Source organism: Centrocercus urophasianus, unplaced genomic scaffold, assembly GCF_019232065.1.
Source record: "Centrocercus urophasianus isolate 14NV4802_14NV808 unplaced genomic scaffold, USGS_Curo_1.0 seq_15, whole genome shotgun sequence".
Classification (NCBI taxonomy): Eukaryota; Metazoa; Chordata; class Aves; order Galliformes; family Phasianidae; genus Centrocercus; species Centrocercus urophasianus.
This window is the reverse complement of record NW_024884697.1, coordinates 46,985,979-47,002,619: the sequence shown is the minus strand read 5'-3', so window position 1 is coordinate 47,002,619 and position 16,641 is coordinate 46,985,979. Positions and strand designations below refer to the sequence as shown.

Genomic DNA, 16,641 nt, shown 5'->3' with positions numbered 1-16,641 from the left:
AGCATGTAACTGTTGGTACCTCCAAGCTTCAAAACAGAAGTTTGCAGTTGCTTTTGCACTAAACTTTCTTTTATGAGTTCACTGAGAAATTACCTTTTGTTTCAGTTTTCAAGCTAAAATGATTACTTTCATGACAGTGCAGTGTTTTGCAAAACGTAGTATTTGCAAATGGTGAAGTTCAGACAGCAATCCCATACCACAAAGCACATGAGAAATAAGAAGCCAAACTATGTATCACATAAGAAGTTAATACTGTAGTCAATACTGCAGTTCCCAAGTATTTTGCACAAGTTCACTGCAGAAGCACAAATGCTCCCAAACCGATTGTCTCAGACTAACTAGTGATTAACCTAGAATAGTAAGTCACAGTATGAAAGCTCACAATTGCCTTAGCAATCAATATTATTACCAGAAGATTTAGAACTAAGGTACCACTCCTATCTTTTCCAAGGACAAGATATTGTCTTTAGAATTAGAACCTCTGTTAGATTGTATTGCCTCAATTGCTCAGGAACAATCACTTCCCAAGCAATCAAGTAGGTATTTCACAATAAACTCCCCCTACCTTCACAAGACACACAGGTAGCATCTACTGTCACGTTCACTAGCTATGAATTGTGTTATAAATACATAATACTGGTTTGAGGGCAGCGTTTGTGAACACCTACATAAACTCCAAGGACAAAAAAAAAAAGTAAAAAGCCCTGGACAAAAATCCTAAGTAGCTTTGGCAGTCTGGTATCAGATCTAAGAAAGCAAGATAGCTGTGGTTTCTACACTTGTAAGGGGTGAGAAATTTGAATAAATGCACAGGTCTATGTTGTTTGCTTTATTCCCCCCCCCTTCCTTTTTCCTCTCATCCTCCTCTCTCCTCAAAAGACAGAAAATGAGAAAACTAAGCCTGCACCTCCCATCACCATGGAGAGTAAGCACAGGGCTATAATATTCTTTTGTCCGCCAGGATCTGAAGGATATTTAAAAAATATATTTTCCTAAATGCTAGAAGCGGGATTTCTCTCACCCAGCTTTAGATGCCTGCAGTACAGACATCTGAGCTAATCAGCCAGAATTCTTCACCAGCTAGCAAAGAAACGAGACTAATCATATCCTAACTGTCTACCTTCAGACAGAAGTGTGTCAGATGAGTCTGCAATGGGAATCACAAGATTTACATCTGATCCAGCCACCTAAAACCAGGAGAAAAGGAATCCAATTGTATGATTTCAGATACTTCATTTGACCACACTGTGCCCACAAAGAACATTAGCCTTTGTCATATGAGCTCTTGCAGGCAAGCTCAAGCACACAGACACAGGCATCTCCGTTCACACACACCTGGGCCTGCTTCCTGATTGTCTTATCACTGAGTATGAATAAGAACATCTAACATCAGCACTTCTTTGTAACGAAGCAGCAAAATGCTCAGTCTGCTTCTTCTCTACCCATTTTAGTTAGTGGGACCTTACAGTCAACAGTGAGGAAACACAGCAGTGTATTTAGACCTGCTCTTGGTAAATCTGTAATCTACACTTGGGGAGGTGCAGGGCTCCTACTATCTCAGCCATGTTGCTGTGACTGTCAAACAGGTTTCCATCTTTTGATGCATTTTTACTGCACCAGATACTTCAGACACGTCCTGTCATGCAGAAGTCTGCTCCTTACAATGATAAATTTGAAATGAGATTCTAGCTATTACGTGATTTAAATCTATCCACGTTTGTAGGGTGAATGGTGATACAGATTAAAGAAAACATTTATCTCAAGAATTTCTGCATTTGTAGAATTTTCTCAAATAGCACACAAACATCCCATTGCTTTTAGAATGAAGAAGCATCTGAGAGGTGGCAGCTTATTTTTTGTGAGAGGCTCTTCAGAAAATGTTTTCAGAAGAAAAGCAGACATGAAAATCCAAAGGAAGTAAATTATGGTTGCAGCAAATGCTAATCCCAGCACACTTGTATGTGGTGTTATACCTATCAAAATGGGAGCTTTCAGAGGAAGCATGAAGAGTTTATCTAGTAAGCAGTTTAGCTGCCTAGCACACTTATGTGTTGAAGCCATACTAGATATGGTCATAGAATGGTTTGGGTTGGAAGGGACCTTTAAGATCATCTAGTTCCAACCCCCTGCCATAGGCAGGAACACCTCCCTCTAGACCAGGTTGCTCCAAGTCCCATCCAGCCTGGTCTTAAATGCCTCCAGGGAAAGGGCATCTGTAACTTCCCTGGGCAACCTGTTCCAGTGTCTCCCCACCCTCGCAGTGAGGAATTTCTTCCTAATATTTAGTTCAAATCTACCATTTTCCAGTTTAAGACATTTCCCTTTGTCCTGTTACTACATACTCTTGTAAAAAGCCCCTCCCCAGCATTCCCAAGAAGAAAAAATCCAAAAGCATCCAAAGAACAAGACAAAAAATAGCTTTACCAACAGAACTCAGTAGTTTGCAAAAACTTTGACAATGCTACTGAGTATTTTTACTACACTCCAGCCAAAATCACACAGAAGGCTTTATGCTAGTGTAAAATGCCACTCCTCCCACAGAGAAATTACAACTCCACACTTCCCTCAATGGCTTTAAAGTCGATGGTATCACGTGCTGCCACCACTGCAGATTTCAGCAGTTCTCCAACGTTCCTGCTGTCACTCTGCTCTTCTGGAAAAGGCTTCAAAAAGCATCACATTCCTCAGACCTGATTTCATGTGCATATGCCATCCAAAAACAAAAGGCTTGGACTCCTTCCTGAAACTGGTAACGTGCTGCAGTGTATCTTCTCCAGAGTATCTTTTGCCAGAATCCCTTGGATGATTGGATGTTTTGAGATTAAAGGAAGGTAAATGTGAATAGAGATACTTTATATCTGGACTTTAAGAAATTCCTCACAAAATTACAAACAAGGTGATTTGACAAAGAGCAGTTCCCTCTGACTAGAAAAAGAGTTCTTAGAAAACATGAAGCTCGATGTGTTTGAGCCTTCAAGTTCAGGTTTATTTTGGATTCCAGAATCAATAGTTGCATTGTATTCAACAGGAAGAATTCTCCCACATTCATACAAGAAGTAGATCTAATTGCTTGAAGATTATTTCTAAGAAGGAGGCATCTAGTCTGGTTGAAAGGTCAATAGATGTCCTGATTCCAGAGAAGTCTGCAGCTATATGGATTCATTAGTCTCTTGAAATCACAACTTGCATACTTCAAGGGCAAAAATGCTGTTTGGCATTAGAGAATTAAGAGATATGATGGCAAAACATTTTTCCCTCAAGTTAGCTATAGTCCAAAACCCTTATTTGTGCCAAAGACTTTTCCAACACAGATCAGTCTTATTCATTTTGGGCAGAAACTGGCACCAAGGAAAGTATTTCCTGTACTGAGGTTCATAAAGTTGAAATCCTGTGCCATGAAATCTAGTCTTTTTCCTCACTCATATAAAACATAGCTTGAAGAACTTAACCTTTGATAGTATTGTGCAAGACGACAATGACTTCATCTTCAAATTACTTTGTGTTCTTACAATTCATCTCTGGCAGCTGACAGGTTTTGTGTTACACAGATAACACCAACAATTGAACATTTCCATGCTATTTTCTTGTTCTTACAGATCCTTTGCCTGCAGGCAGAGAAATAACACATCATTTTCTTGTGCTCATCAAATTAAAAGTTTGAGCAACTATGATGAGAATCTTAGAACAATCAATTTTCTCTGAAATTCAGTCTTGCAAGGCTAGACTTCAAGGCTGAAGTACCAAAGGCAATTTGAGTATATGCTTTATGCACTGGTTCATCTGAGTGAACAAACATGTTGATTCAAATGAAAATTTCTATTTCAAGACTGAAAAAACTACAAGTTTGAAGTCTGGTAATCTGTCATTGTGAATGCCTTGAAAAGACATGCTCTAGAGGATAACTGATGACAAGCTAACATCAACGTAGAAACTGCTGATTCTGAAATGCTGACTTCAGGACACCACAGAACACTCTGAAGAATTTTAAATACCAGACACTACTGACAGTATCAGCTAGAGTGCTGGACACTCAGGTTTTATTCACCTGCCACAAAAAGAAGGAAATAGAAAACTTGACCCAACTCTGCTTTCCATGCTCTTAGCAGAGCAGTGTGACTAGAATCATCTAACCTAGGAAGAAAGCTCATCTTTAAGGCAAAGAGCACATGTGAACACATTCAACAACCGCTCAGTAGTTTTATCATCCTTGGTGATGAAACTAAAATCACTTGAACTCTAAAACCCACGTCTTTTGACACTTCAAACTGGACCTTTTCTCTTTTTGTATGCTGACAGTCTGTCACTGTTTTAAGACTCAGCACCCTACTCTCTATAATGCTCTCAAATCTCTGCCTCAGTCACTGACCTTCACAAGAATGGAATCCAGGTTACGAGCAGACTTCTCTACCAGAAGCCTCGCTTTGCAATTCCAACTCCTTTCTAAATTATGCTTTACCTCACTCATCTAAAATAAGCCAAGAACCCCCAGGAGCAGACAGCAACTGAGTCACACAAAGGCAGCAGCTGCAGACTGCTCTTTACAGTAATCCTTAAGAAAGGGATCAAAGCGCTTTGCATGCAAAGTGCTATCTTCAGATCTCATGCAAGAAATTCATTTTCAGATATATCTAAACTTGTCTTTATTTGGGAGAGCACACAACAGATGCATTCCACCCCTGGGAGCAAGAACCCAAGAGGTAAGTTAAGAAGACTGCTCATATCCTGAAGTTCAAATGGAGATCAATCATTTCACTTGCTATGCTGCAGGAAACTATCAAGATTTAACAACAATATCCTGTATCACTTCTCTACAACAGAAGTAATACATAAACCTACTATAGAAAAAGAGAAAAAACCACTACTACATGTTAAATCATGAATATGTGAAGAGCATAACTGAAGTCTGTGACAGCCTCAAAACAAGTTTAAATTTACTTAGTGCTGAAGGTAAACTTAATTTAGTGCAAAAAAAAAAAAAATCTGATTATGCATGCAGGAAAAGCCGTTCAGATCAACACTGACCTCTTTTTGGAGCTGCGCTCTCGGCTCCTCTCCCTGGAGCTGTGCCTGCTTCTATGATGGCTGCGACTCCGGCTGCGGCTGTTGGAGCGAGACCTGTGGCGATGGCGCTTCTCGCGGGATTTAGAGCGAGTTCTTCTTTTCCGTTCCCTGGAGGCTGAGCGAGAGCGATGTCTGCGGCGATCTCGGGACCTAGATCTAGAAACAGAAAGCACTCGGGATCCTGCACTGTCAGTGTCCCTTGGAAATCTCACAATCCACGTGAAAAAAAAAGCCGTACAGAGAACAGTCTGCACTGTTCAGAGCTACTGCATCGTCTCACCACAGGGAAACAAGGAGGGGAGAGCAACACCAGAAGTGCTGTATGACTCCAAACAGTCTCACAGTGACTACGCATGTACTTACAGCATAGTCAATTGAGACAACAGAAAGGAAAAAAAGATGTTTAAATTCTTGTTGTTTAGAAGTCTGTGATGAAGGGATGGGGATTATCTGGCCAGAAGCTGGCTATTATGGTGCTTTGAGAACAACAACACTTCATTGGTGACTTTCAACTTCAGGTTAAGAAGAGAACTACCACTCCAGGTGTGAGTTAAAGGTACTGAACACAAGCATCTGTTTCGAAGGAAGTAATACTCTGTGTTCCAAGTGTTACCAGGGATACAACAGTTTGTAGCATTGTAATAGCCACAAAATAGATATATGTGGATAAGTAACTAAGGAGCACAATGGCAAACACTGTATAAGCACACAGAGATGGCTGTGCAGTAGGATGTTCTGTCTGTAAAGAAAGAGGTCTTAATAAGGCTAGACAAAAAGTAGAAAATTTCAGCTTGTGAAAGGCTTGCATTACTGATGGCATTCTTTGCCTGCAGACTTAAGTACCTTTTGGTATGCTTGCTGTGGGATCTGGACCTGAAACAAATAGAAAATGGTAAATTAATTTTACTTTCATAATCCTAATATAAAATATAAAGTACAGATTAGTAATCTGAAGTCAAACTATCAGAGCTATTGTGGTCTTCATTTTACTTGCATGTTAATCTCAAATAAAACATTTCAAGTACAGCTTCATAACATTTATTAGAAAATACATAACCCCTCAACAACTGTCTTGGATTTTTTTGTTGTAGGTGGTGGTTGTGGCTGGTTTTTTTTTGTTTGTTTGTTTGTTTGTTTTTTTTGAGGGAGTGGGGACATGGATACTACTCCACTTTTTAATTCATCCCCATCCCCCACTTCAATAACAAAAGATTACAGTTAAATAGCATGACAAGAAATAAGGGAATACTGACATTATTAAACATTTCCACTATTGGCCTTGGGAGCCAGTATGTCAAGAGAACTGCAGTTGAGATGCCATTCAATCCTATCCCCACAAAGCATGAAAGTAATCATTTCATAGAAAAATAGGGAATTATTTTCCTTAATCATACATTCAAATACTTCCAGTAAGAAAAAAATTAACAACACCTATGCATCATACATCAGATGTCAATATACCTCATTTCATGTGCATTTGTTCAAATATGTAGGAAAAACTACTAGTATTTGCATTTCTTTTTTTAAAGAAAAGGTTTTCTATGAAAATAATTCAGGTTTTAAGAATCAAGTATATTCAGTTCCAATTCCTCTAAGTGTTGAAGGGAAATTAACACAATTCTGTGTATTTTATAAAACAAATGTTCATGAACATCATCGTAGTTTTTCCATTTAACTTAAATAGGCCGTTACGTATATGCAGGTGAAATAGATCCTTACCTCCTTAGTTTCTCCCTTTCTTCCCTTTCCCTCTCCTCTCTGCGTTTCAGGCGCTCCTGATTTCGTTTCTCTTGTTTATCAGCCACAATCCTCTGGAAGCAACAGAATACACTGATTAAGTTACATTTCAATATTTTTCAAATGAAGGTAAAAAACTACAGAAGCAATCTATACTGTTAATATTCAGTTCTTTCCCTCATGAATATTCACTTTTGAGTATTAGTCCCTCTCTCTTCCTCAGTATATTTTATCTTTTTCAGGAAACACAGGTTATCGCAGAAGAGCTGCTATAAACAGATGGGTGTTACACCAAGACCTGAAAGACGTAAACTTAAATGTAAGTTTTTCATGAAGGGAATTCAGAACAGAAAGTCATGCCTTAATGTGAGAGCTTTCATGCCAATCCTACCCTATTTTGGCCACTGGGGAAAGGCAAACGGTAATCGGAACAGGAGGAGCTAAAAATGTTAACTCCATCAGCTATGCTGTGAAATAAAGAAACTCTTGGTCTTAAAAGGATTTGGTTGGGCTGATATCTAGTTTTGAGGCTAGCTGTTTGAGTTGTGAACATTATACATGTAATTAGAAAGGATGTTTCAGCTAACAGCCCCCAGGTTGAACTCACTACTACTGGGGACAAGGCACGCTCAGTAGAGGGCCCTCAGATGTGGAACTCACAACTGGAGATCTGGCCAAACCCAAGTCTCGCCACCTTCTGGACATGATGCAAGAAATTCAACTCTTTGTAAAGACCTTCTTCTGAGATGTGGAATTGCCCCAGCAGCATCTTGATTAGATCTCTGAGGAGAGCTCTGAGGAAGGAGGGGATAATTATTGTTTTCTTTTTTTGTTAGTGAAGTATTTCAAAAGATTATTTTATTGATGCTTTGGGAATGTGAAATAATTATCCATGCATATTTTTCTCCAAATGTGGTAATAATCAGTTAACGAGCCCCTTTATGTCAAATCATTTTTATATTGCCTTGCAAAATATCAGCAATTTAATTACAAGCAAGGTTTCATGTTCAAGTGAATCTTTGCAGTTTCACAGAGAGATGAAAGGAAACACACATGATCTCCTCTAGGTAGCTAAGGTCTGAATTACAGCAATTTATTTTGGAGCCTCCATTGCCAATATAGTCAAGGGAAAGAGTTGGGCTTTCCAAAGATTAAGTTACAGTATCCATGCAAGACAGCTGGAATATTCAAAACAACCCAAGCTACGTTACTCAAATTCTGCAGTAACGTCTCTGCTTTTAGGGCTTCGATTCATTTAGCAGTCATCTTCAGTAATTTCTACAGTAACATGCTTAAATGAGCCCTAAACTCCATAATTAACATATTAAGATCATAAATAGTGTAAGCATCCAAGTCCATACTCTTGAATACCAAAAGTCTAGAATATAATTCCAGTAAGTCCTTCTTCAAATACACAATTTCAATGGTCCAAGGTAGATTTGTTTAGCAAAATATTCCAACTGGATTTCAAAACTGAAAGCTATGGAGAACATGCAGCCTCCCCATAACAATTACTTTAAGTTAGTCCCACTTCAAGACATACACCTTCTTCTACTTTGATTCAGATATCTACAGCCTTAAGTTGTCTCAACTCATTTCAACTATTGTCCAGTCAAGCTTAAAAGCTTCCAAATCACTTAAAAAAAAAAAAATCTCATCTATATGACTGGATAAAATAAAATGAGTTTGCGGTCTTTCATCACACTGTCGGTGCTTCAAACACTTTGGCAGATCTTTTCAAAATTATTGCTATGAATTAATTTCCTCTTTAGGTCCATCTTTTTCACTGGTACCAACGCTAAGCAAAGCTATCAACAACAGCTCTATTTTATTCCTAACGGAATGAAACACCACTGCCTTACATTTGCTACACGTTCTTGTACTTTTAAGAGCCTCATTATTACACATTGATCTAATTAACTGGCTAAATGAGAAGTTCATTTGCCTATCTTCTATGTCTACTAAACATGCTTCAGAATACAGTTCTCAAGTTCACAAGTGGAACTGCACTCTCCATTCCCAGGATGCATTCTTCGAGCACATTTTAATCTACCTAGTGCGAAAGAGGCCATCTTCACAAATTATGTAGATAACTGCTATTTAATAGGCATGTTTGGTGTTTAACAACTGCACTCGGTGTTTACAGACCAATGAAATATCTTAAGGTAACATGAAAGAATTCACACACCCAGAGATTCCATTAAGATTGTCTGACAAGTAATTAAGAGCACAAACAAAACAGAGAAATGATTTACCCTGAGTTCCTCAAGCTTCTCTCTTATTTCAATAAATCCTAAGTGTAGTTTTCCTCCAAAGTGGTCAGCAAGACGTCGGTCATTGTCATGAAGACCAAGATAAGCTGAACACACTTCACAAACCCGTAGCTTCTGCTGTTGAAAGCTAGAGGCAGGCATAGAATTCCTGTACACTTCCTAGAAAAAAAAAAGTTACCTTTTTCTTTTCAATTCATAGAAATATAGTTTTTCAAACAAGTATATTACTTTTGATAGCATAACTCAAAGCCAATCAGCAGATGCTGATTCACAGTGTCAATTAACTGTCTTACTAAGACACACTGCAGGTTCCTCACTTTGAAGACAGGTATATTACAATGGGGATATCAGCAACTGGTTTTGCAAATTAAACAAAGTAGAGTGATTACTGTCTTTATTTCAGATCATACTACATATAAAGAGAAGTTATCATCCTAGACAGCACAATGAATATATCTTAACACTACAGTTACTAGATTTTACCATACTATGAAGCATTACGTATACTTATCCTGAACCCAATTTAAAAACAAATCTATGCACATTTTAGACACAAATTAAACATTATGTTATCCTTGCAACATTTACCTACACTGAGATCACAGACTGATGAGACTACCAGCAACCCCTCTGGTACCATTAAACAACCATAGATGTTTCTTTCTCCAAATGTAAGTACCTTGGTGAGACACAATATAGAACAGCTCCCAGTGATGTTTGCATCTTAACTTTACAACAATGACTGCTTAGAATTGCCTGATACAGAAGCCATTAGCCATCTTTCAATGAAGACAAGCTTAGAAGGGTCTGAAAGGTCTCCCATGCAAGTCACACCCCAGCACATCACAATCAACAGTGGGGTTACCACAGAGCTGTGAGATCCAACAAGATGATTAAGTCCCCACAAACACAGACACAAGAGATGTAGCAGCCAGTACAGCTAAATGCATCACCAAAGGAAATAAGTGTAACTCTAGTAGCACAGGAGTGTATTTTAATGTTTAGTGCATTTAACTTCTCCTATACACAAAGCAAATCCCTCGGTTTTATATAAAACTAAGGAAGCAACTGTAGTTAAGACATCTTGCACTACAGTTACTAATTTAATTTTGTCCTCTCCATCTCACAAGCCTTAAATAATCAACTCACTTCAGCTTCTCTCTTCTTTACCCGGGCCTTCTCCACTTCATCCATTACTTTTTGAGATTCTTCCACATTTCCATCAGCTCCTAGCTGTTCTACTTTGGCCAGTAGCTTCCCAATTTCTTCATTCAATTCATGAACTCGTTCAGCCTTGAAAGAGGAAGAAAGGCTCAACAAAGGAAACAGTCTTAGTTATGGAAAAATAACGTGAGCCAATACTGAGCTATTCTTATATGCAAAATTCACAGGATAAAATTAAAAGGAAGCATGCAGAGGAGTTCTCCAAATAACAGGGAAACAACTGTCTCACATCAACACACAGAAAGATGCTTAGAAACCAAAGCAGCTCTGGAACAGGATCTTGTTCAGAAATTTCAAGTAATTCACACTGTTGCCAATGCAACTTGCAAAATTACTATTTATACAACCATCCCTCGTGGCACACATATATTTGCAGAAAAATGACAGAACTTTTTTTTCAGTTAGAAGAAGACCACATGAAGTGTTTTGTTTATAGATTCATCAGCATGAATTCTCAGTTCGAGTAGTCTGGTTTCTTTTAAAACAACAGACCTCCAAAATAAATTCAGCAATTTTACATGCTTACTTTAGCTGCAACTTCAGCACTGATCTCTTCTTGGGTTTCTGCTAATCTCTTCTTAGCAACTTCTGTTCTCCTGTCACAGTCCGCAATAAATGACTGCAGGTGGTCCATTGCCTAAAACACCAACAGAATACTAATTAACACTGTAAAGAACACTAGCACTTCATTACCTTCAACAAATTCCTGGCTTAAGGTTAACTTTTAAAAGGCTTTCTTGGGGAAACTTATAAAACAATAACATAACAGCTTAAGGTGTATAATCACACTAACATTTCAAAAAGCTGTCTACACATTGTCAAAATGTACAAGTCGCAGAAACTTGGAAGGGATTCTGTCCCAACTCTTATTCGCTAAGAAGCAGCCAGCATTTATAACATGCATTAAAATTTCTGAAAGGATAGATATATTCACTTCACCTTACTAATGCATGCAATACTAATACATTGCTCCACCAGGGTTTTAAGCTGTGAGGTATATTAACATCATCCACCCCCAGCAACAACAAACCCAAACCTTTTATCTGTGCTCAAGACCAACTTCCTAGCTGGGAGTTCATAACTGCATTACTCAGACAATGTACTGAGACACAGCATATCATTTGTTATTCCCAGTACAAAATGATTTTTTCCTCCCCCAACAAGAATATAAGCCTTTCTTCAAATTATACACTGCATAGCATTGGCTCAATGATTGTTACTGCTAAGACAGCATGCAGGTTCATACTTATCTGTTTTTGTAAGGTTATTAACAATCCTACCTTGAGATGACTAGAAATTCAAGTGCTTGCACATGATCATGATGAGCCATGTAAACAAATATTTAAAAAATTATTTTCCAAACGTTTTCCTTCCTTGTGCACCAAATCTGACTGTTTGCTGCTCAGTTTATCTCCCCCAGCGCATGCAAGTTACACTTTCTCTCCACCATTGTGACAAAATACATACATCAAGTTCAAAGAAGAAATCTTGATCTTTGGATGCTATTTCATAGTCTGCCCTTAATGCCAGGTCATGCACCTTCAGACATTCTCCAAGGTCCATTCTCTGAAAAGAGACATAGGGAAAGTAGTATAACAAGCAGTATATGCAAGAATAAAGTTATAATATTTGACTGTTAAAGGAAATCATGCTGAAGCAAATCATCTCCCTTATGGGGATATGTTTAACTTAATAAATCTTTAAAGACAAACCCAGATTTCTATTAAAGATGCATTAATGATGACAAAAAATATAAAGACAGAGTATACAGCTTATTCTGTGATGGCTGTTCACGTGACAGACTAATGTTACTGATCTGCATAAGTTATTTTTACTGAAAGTGCAAGAAAAGTCACTGAAGTAGAACATTCTGTCTTGAAATAAAACAAGAGAACCAAGATTCCTACAAATAATTAGCAATTAAATGGTCAAGTGCTTGATCTGATCTTTCCACACAGTTCACAATATAAATGTTCTGGCTATGATCATTATCTGGAATAACTGCAACCACAGCATCACTGTTAAGTGCTACTTAAAAATATTCTCAGACCACATGTAGCTAAAAATAATAATAATAATAATAAAAAAAAATCTCTCCAAAACATTTTGCTGATGAGTAGAGATAAGCTGAGTGCCACACTGTCCTTATGAATCGGAGAAGAAAAAGTATAGATATTTTATTCATAATCTAAAACTGGTCTACAGTATAGGACAGGAAGGAAGCACGAACTAAAGCAAATTCATGTATTATATCACTAATCTTTAGCCTAATGTAGGATGTTACCAAGAAGAGCACTCAATTTTATTTGGTATAACAAATACGGGCTTAAAATTGAAATTCGCACACTGTACAGCAAAAAGAATTTTGATTAAATCTGTTTCCTTCTTACTCCATCGTGTAGCCTGGAAACTATTTTGAACCATCACTACCACTGAAAAACAATTCTGCCCTCCCTTCACCACCACCCTGTGCCTCCCCCCTATCAGCACATCGGAGTATCAACTGAGAAAAAAACACCTTAGCAAGCAAAAAACTGAGGTAATTTTTCAGCAGAGTACCTTTGTCCAACACATCAGGCAGCCACACAAACAGAGGTGTTGCCAAAACACGGGGGAAAGCATAATAGGGGACCTGAGTAGCTAGGATCTCTTACAGTACCAAGATGTCATTTCACAAACTCCTGAGTAGCATCAATAAAATTAGCTGCAATCTTCAGGGGGCCGTGGGAGGGAGGTGATGTAGCATTTTCTTTTGTTAGCATCACAATGAGAAGAAACTGTGTTGAATTGCTTCCTTCTCTTCAATCCAGCTTTGAGCACAGCCTTCTAAATGCTCATGGGGCTTGACAGACAGAGCCTTCTAAATGCTCATGGGGCGTAACAGAGAGGAACAACAAGCATATACAAGTGAAACTGGATTTCTTTTTGTTGGCTTTGCTGCTGAAGAAATTCTATCATTGTTAGAACAGCTCTGTAGCGCAGCCTGTAGTAGCTCTGGCTACTGCTTTGAAAATACTTAAACAGAACTATTACTACTGAACGTTTATCTTAAAAACTGTTAGTAAAACCAAGCTCAGAAACATAGACAAAAGTTTAAAATTTTAGCCAATTTACATGTTACACAGAAGGTCAGGTTAAAATATGCACTTCTGGTATATGTTAAGCAAAGTTAGGCAAAGTTGGTTCATATCAGGGATGACTCATTACTGTCAAAAGTCTACACTGGAACTGCTGAGGATCTTGCAAACTACAAAGAAGCTCACATAGTTTGGCTCATAAGACCATCTGCAAAATAGATGAACAGGAGGTGAAGAAGGCCAGAAGATACAGTAAGATATTATTTTCACGTTCCACACGTCCACGTTGCAATCTGATGCCAAGTTGTGCCTTACCCCAAAGGCAAAGAACAGTCATTCAAGACCAAAATCAAGGCAAAGACAGCCAACCATTCAAGATCAATCATATTTGAAACAGAAGGTGGCTGTAAGGGATGTTCAGGTTTCAAACTACTGCTGAAGGCTTAAACAGCATGCACATAAAATCATCACATCAGCAATGAAGTTTTAGACAGACTTATGCTACTTGAAGTGATTTACAGAGGAATCTTGACGAGCAAAGCAATGAAAGGGAGGGAAAAATTAAGTCCTCAGGCTAGATATAACTCTTTTATTGAATATGAGAAGCCATACATACCATCAGGGCTTTTTGCAGCTACTGCATTTTTACTGAACATTAACTTCAGAAAAATTCCTATCCTGAGAATCTTTATCACAAAGGAAGGTTACTGCTGAAGATTTTGTCCAGAAAACAGTTTAGCAACCACATGCAGATCTTCTCCTGCTGCAGAGCTCTATTCAAGAAAAAAGTGACTTGCTACTACTTGCTAACCGCTTGCCATAACACTTTTTTCTTCTTTCGTTCACTGTAAACAGGCAATTAAAGATGCTTGATTTCCTAGAGCTGAGGTGTAGATAACTCATTTTTAATCCCCATAAACCTCATACTGAAATGAGTCAGTAATTATTTTTGTCATCCCATCCATGAAAATGGATAGAACTGTATTAACAAGAGAAACGTTCGCTTCCTGTTGATGCTTGGTACCATGTCAATCAAATCAGGTACAGAAAGATCACTGCCCTGCTTCAGTATATACAGGCAAGGAGAAGTGTCCAGAATATAAGCAACACAGAAGCTGAAGAGCTTTTATGAAAAATAAGTGTGCACTCAAAGAAGCTGACATCAGTAGCTGAACAGACTAAACCATCAGACGTGGTGCTGTTCTTGAAATCATGAACCTAACGTTTTGTTTTCAGGTCTTGAGCAATCTACAACAAGCTTCTCATCTTCATGCTTTTACAACTACTATATATTCTTCTGACATCAAAGTTTAGATTACTGGATGCACACAGTAAGGTCTGCAGTAAAAGCATATAGAAGCTAAACCAACCTAAAACACAAAGGACTGATGTTGAGAGGTGTGACAGAGTATCGCACACTATCAAAGTTCCTAAAACCAGCACGCATCTTTGATGTGCTCTGAGAGGTGATACTCTGAACAGCATTTCTGTAGAGAACTCTTTCTAGTTAAAAAGGTAGCCCCACCAAAACAGCTCATGTTCAGCAAGAGAATTTGTGAAATTCTGATCTGAGAGGAAACGCTGTGTTCTGGAGGTACCACACCTCTCCCTTTACCAAGAGTGTCAAGAAAAATGTTCCCCTTTTTAATTTTACCTACTTCTGAAGGCTTCAGTATCTTAGAATAGATTTTCCCTGAAAGATAAAGCTGGCAACAATGCCTCACTTTTAAGTGAGATATCTGTTTCTTTAATGTTAATTTATAATCAGGCTATAAAGTGCTAAAGTCAGATAACCATACTGAAGAGCAATGATAAAAAATGAACCCAACCCTTCTTCTACATAAATTACGCTCATTAAAATGGAACGTGGTAAAATAAGTTGTTCTTTAAGCACTGGTCAAACTAATTAAGAATACATCTAAAGAGACTGATGTGATCACTTACTGTCTCAACAGAGCATACAGAAATTCATCGTCTCTAGGTTGAAGACTAGGAATCGAGGTGGCTTATGCAAGCCTAATTTCATCTGCAAAGGTTAAAGCAGTTCACGTGATCAAATCAAACCTAAACTGATCTGCTGATAACCTCTAGCAGAACATGAAATAATCACATCAGCACAACTGAGTTTTAAGCATGGAATACTTCCACCAAGCCTATGGAACTACTGACAAAGATACCAGCTCCAGATGAAAACACCTAAATGCAGGTACTTAAACACACCTATTTGCAGATGTGAGGACTAACCCAACTGCTCTTCCACAGTAAAACAATCTGAGCATACAGTGCAATGAGACCAGATGCATTGAGCCCACCTTCAGAGGGGCACCCAGTGGCATGTGAAATAGATCTTGGACACTGAGCTCCCCAGATGGAACCTAAATTTAGGTGTCTTTATCTGGAACAGAACTCCACCCTAATGAGCTTAAAGATAAGACGTCTCAAAGCATGTTGCTAAACCAAGGTCCCAGCCAGCACGACTCCTGAAGGGCTGGGTGCAAGGAACTCATGAGCCTAACCATGCACGTAACTGTAGGACTGCACCAACAGCATATTTTGAGGACTTTAAAAACAAAACGCAAAAAGCAACCTACCTCAACAAACGCACAAAAGTAGATAAAGTTCACCCAGTAGAAAGAAACTTCTCAACCACAATTTGCAAGGTCACATAAAATACTTGTGACATTTACCTCTCAACAGGAAAGGACAATCAATGTAATAAAACAAGCAAACAAAGGTCACTGCAGAAGCACTGACCTGCTGGGGCTGTCAAAGGCAAGCTGCCAGTTACCACTGTAAGTGTTCAGGACTTGATTACTTTTAACCTTACTGAAGGTATTTGCTTTAAATGTCACTACATTATCACTTCAACCACTACAACTCAGACACAGACTCACGAAAATAGAAAAAACACATTCTTGCCCATCTTGTAAAACCTGCAGAAGACAGCATAACATTTACATCCAGAGACTGTTGCTTGAGAGGGCCATACCATTAAAAAGGAGTAATCTGATTTCTACATATGCAGTTTCAGTCCCAGTGTCATAATACACACACATATCTATGTGTATACAGATATGCAAAAACATTTTTGTAACACTGATGAAAAGGAACTCAAAAACCATGGTTTGAAAAACAAACACCAAAAATATCAACCATCACAAGACTATCAGCATTTACTGAGCCTAAAAAGGTAAAGCAAGTGTTAAGTCTTTATCCCTTAGCAATTTTTATTTCAATTTTTTGTCTTAGTGACTTTCTGTGCCTTAAAA

At 38.3% G+C, this 16,641-nt stretch overlaps 1 protein-coding gene across 4 annotated transcripts in view; it reads right to left on the bottom strand.

The window, feature by feature from the left end:
* LOC122158718 (putative RNA-binding protein Luc7-like 2) overlaps positions 1 to 16,641 on the bottom strand; it is a 30,026-nt gene that overhangs the window by 1,826 nt on the left and 11,559 nt on the right. For all 4 annotated transcript variants that reach the window (XM_042815639.1, XM_042815642.1, XM_042815641.1 and 1 more), the window contains 7 exons: positions 11,763 to 11,861; positions 10,822 to 10,932; positions 10,221 to 10,364; positions 9,054 to 9,230; positions 6,781 to 6,872; positions 5,905 to 5,934; positions 5,023 to 5,217 (listed from right to left, as the gene is read on the bottom strand). In XM_042815639.1, the coding sequence (XP_042671573.1) occupies positions 5,023 to 5,217; positions 5,905 to 5,934; positions 6,781 to 6,872; positions 9,054 to 9,230; positions 10,221 to 10,364; positions 10,822 to 10,932; positions 11,763 to 11,861 (848 nt within the window). The remainder of the gene's footprint in view (positions 1 to 5,022; positions 5,218 to 5,904; positions 5,935 to 6,780; positions 6,873 to 9,053; positions 9,231 to 10,220; positions 10,365 to 10,821; positions 10,933 to 11,762; positions 11,862 to 16,641) is intronic.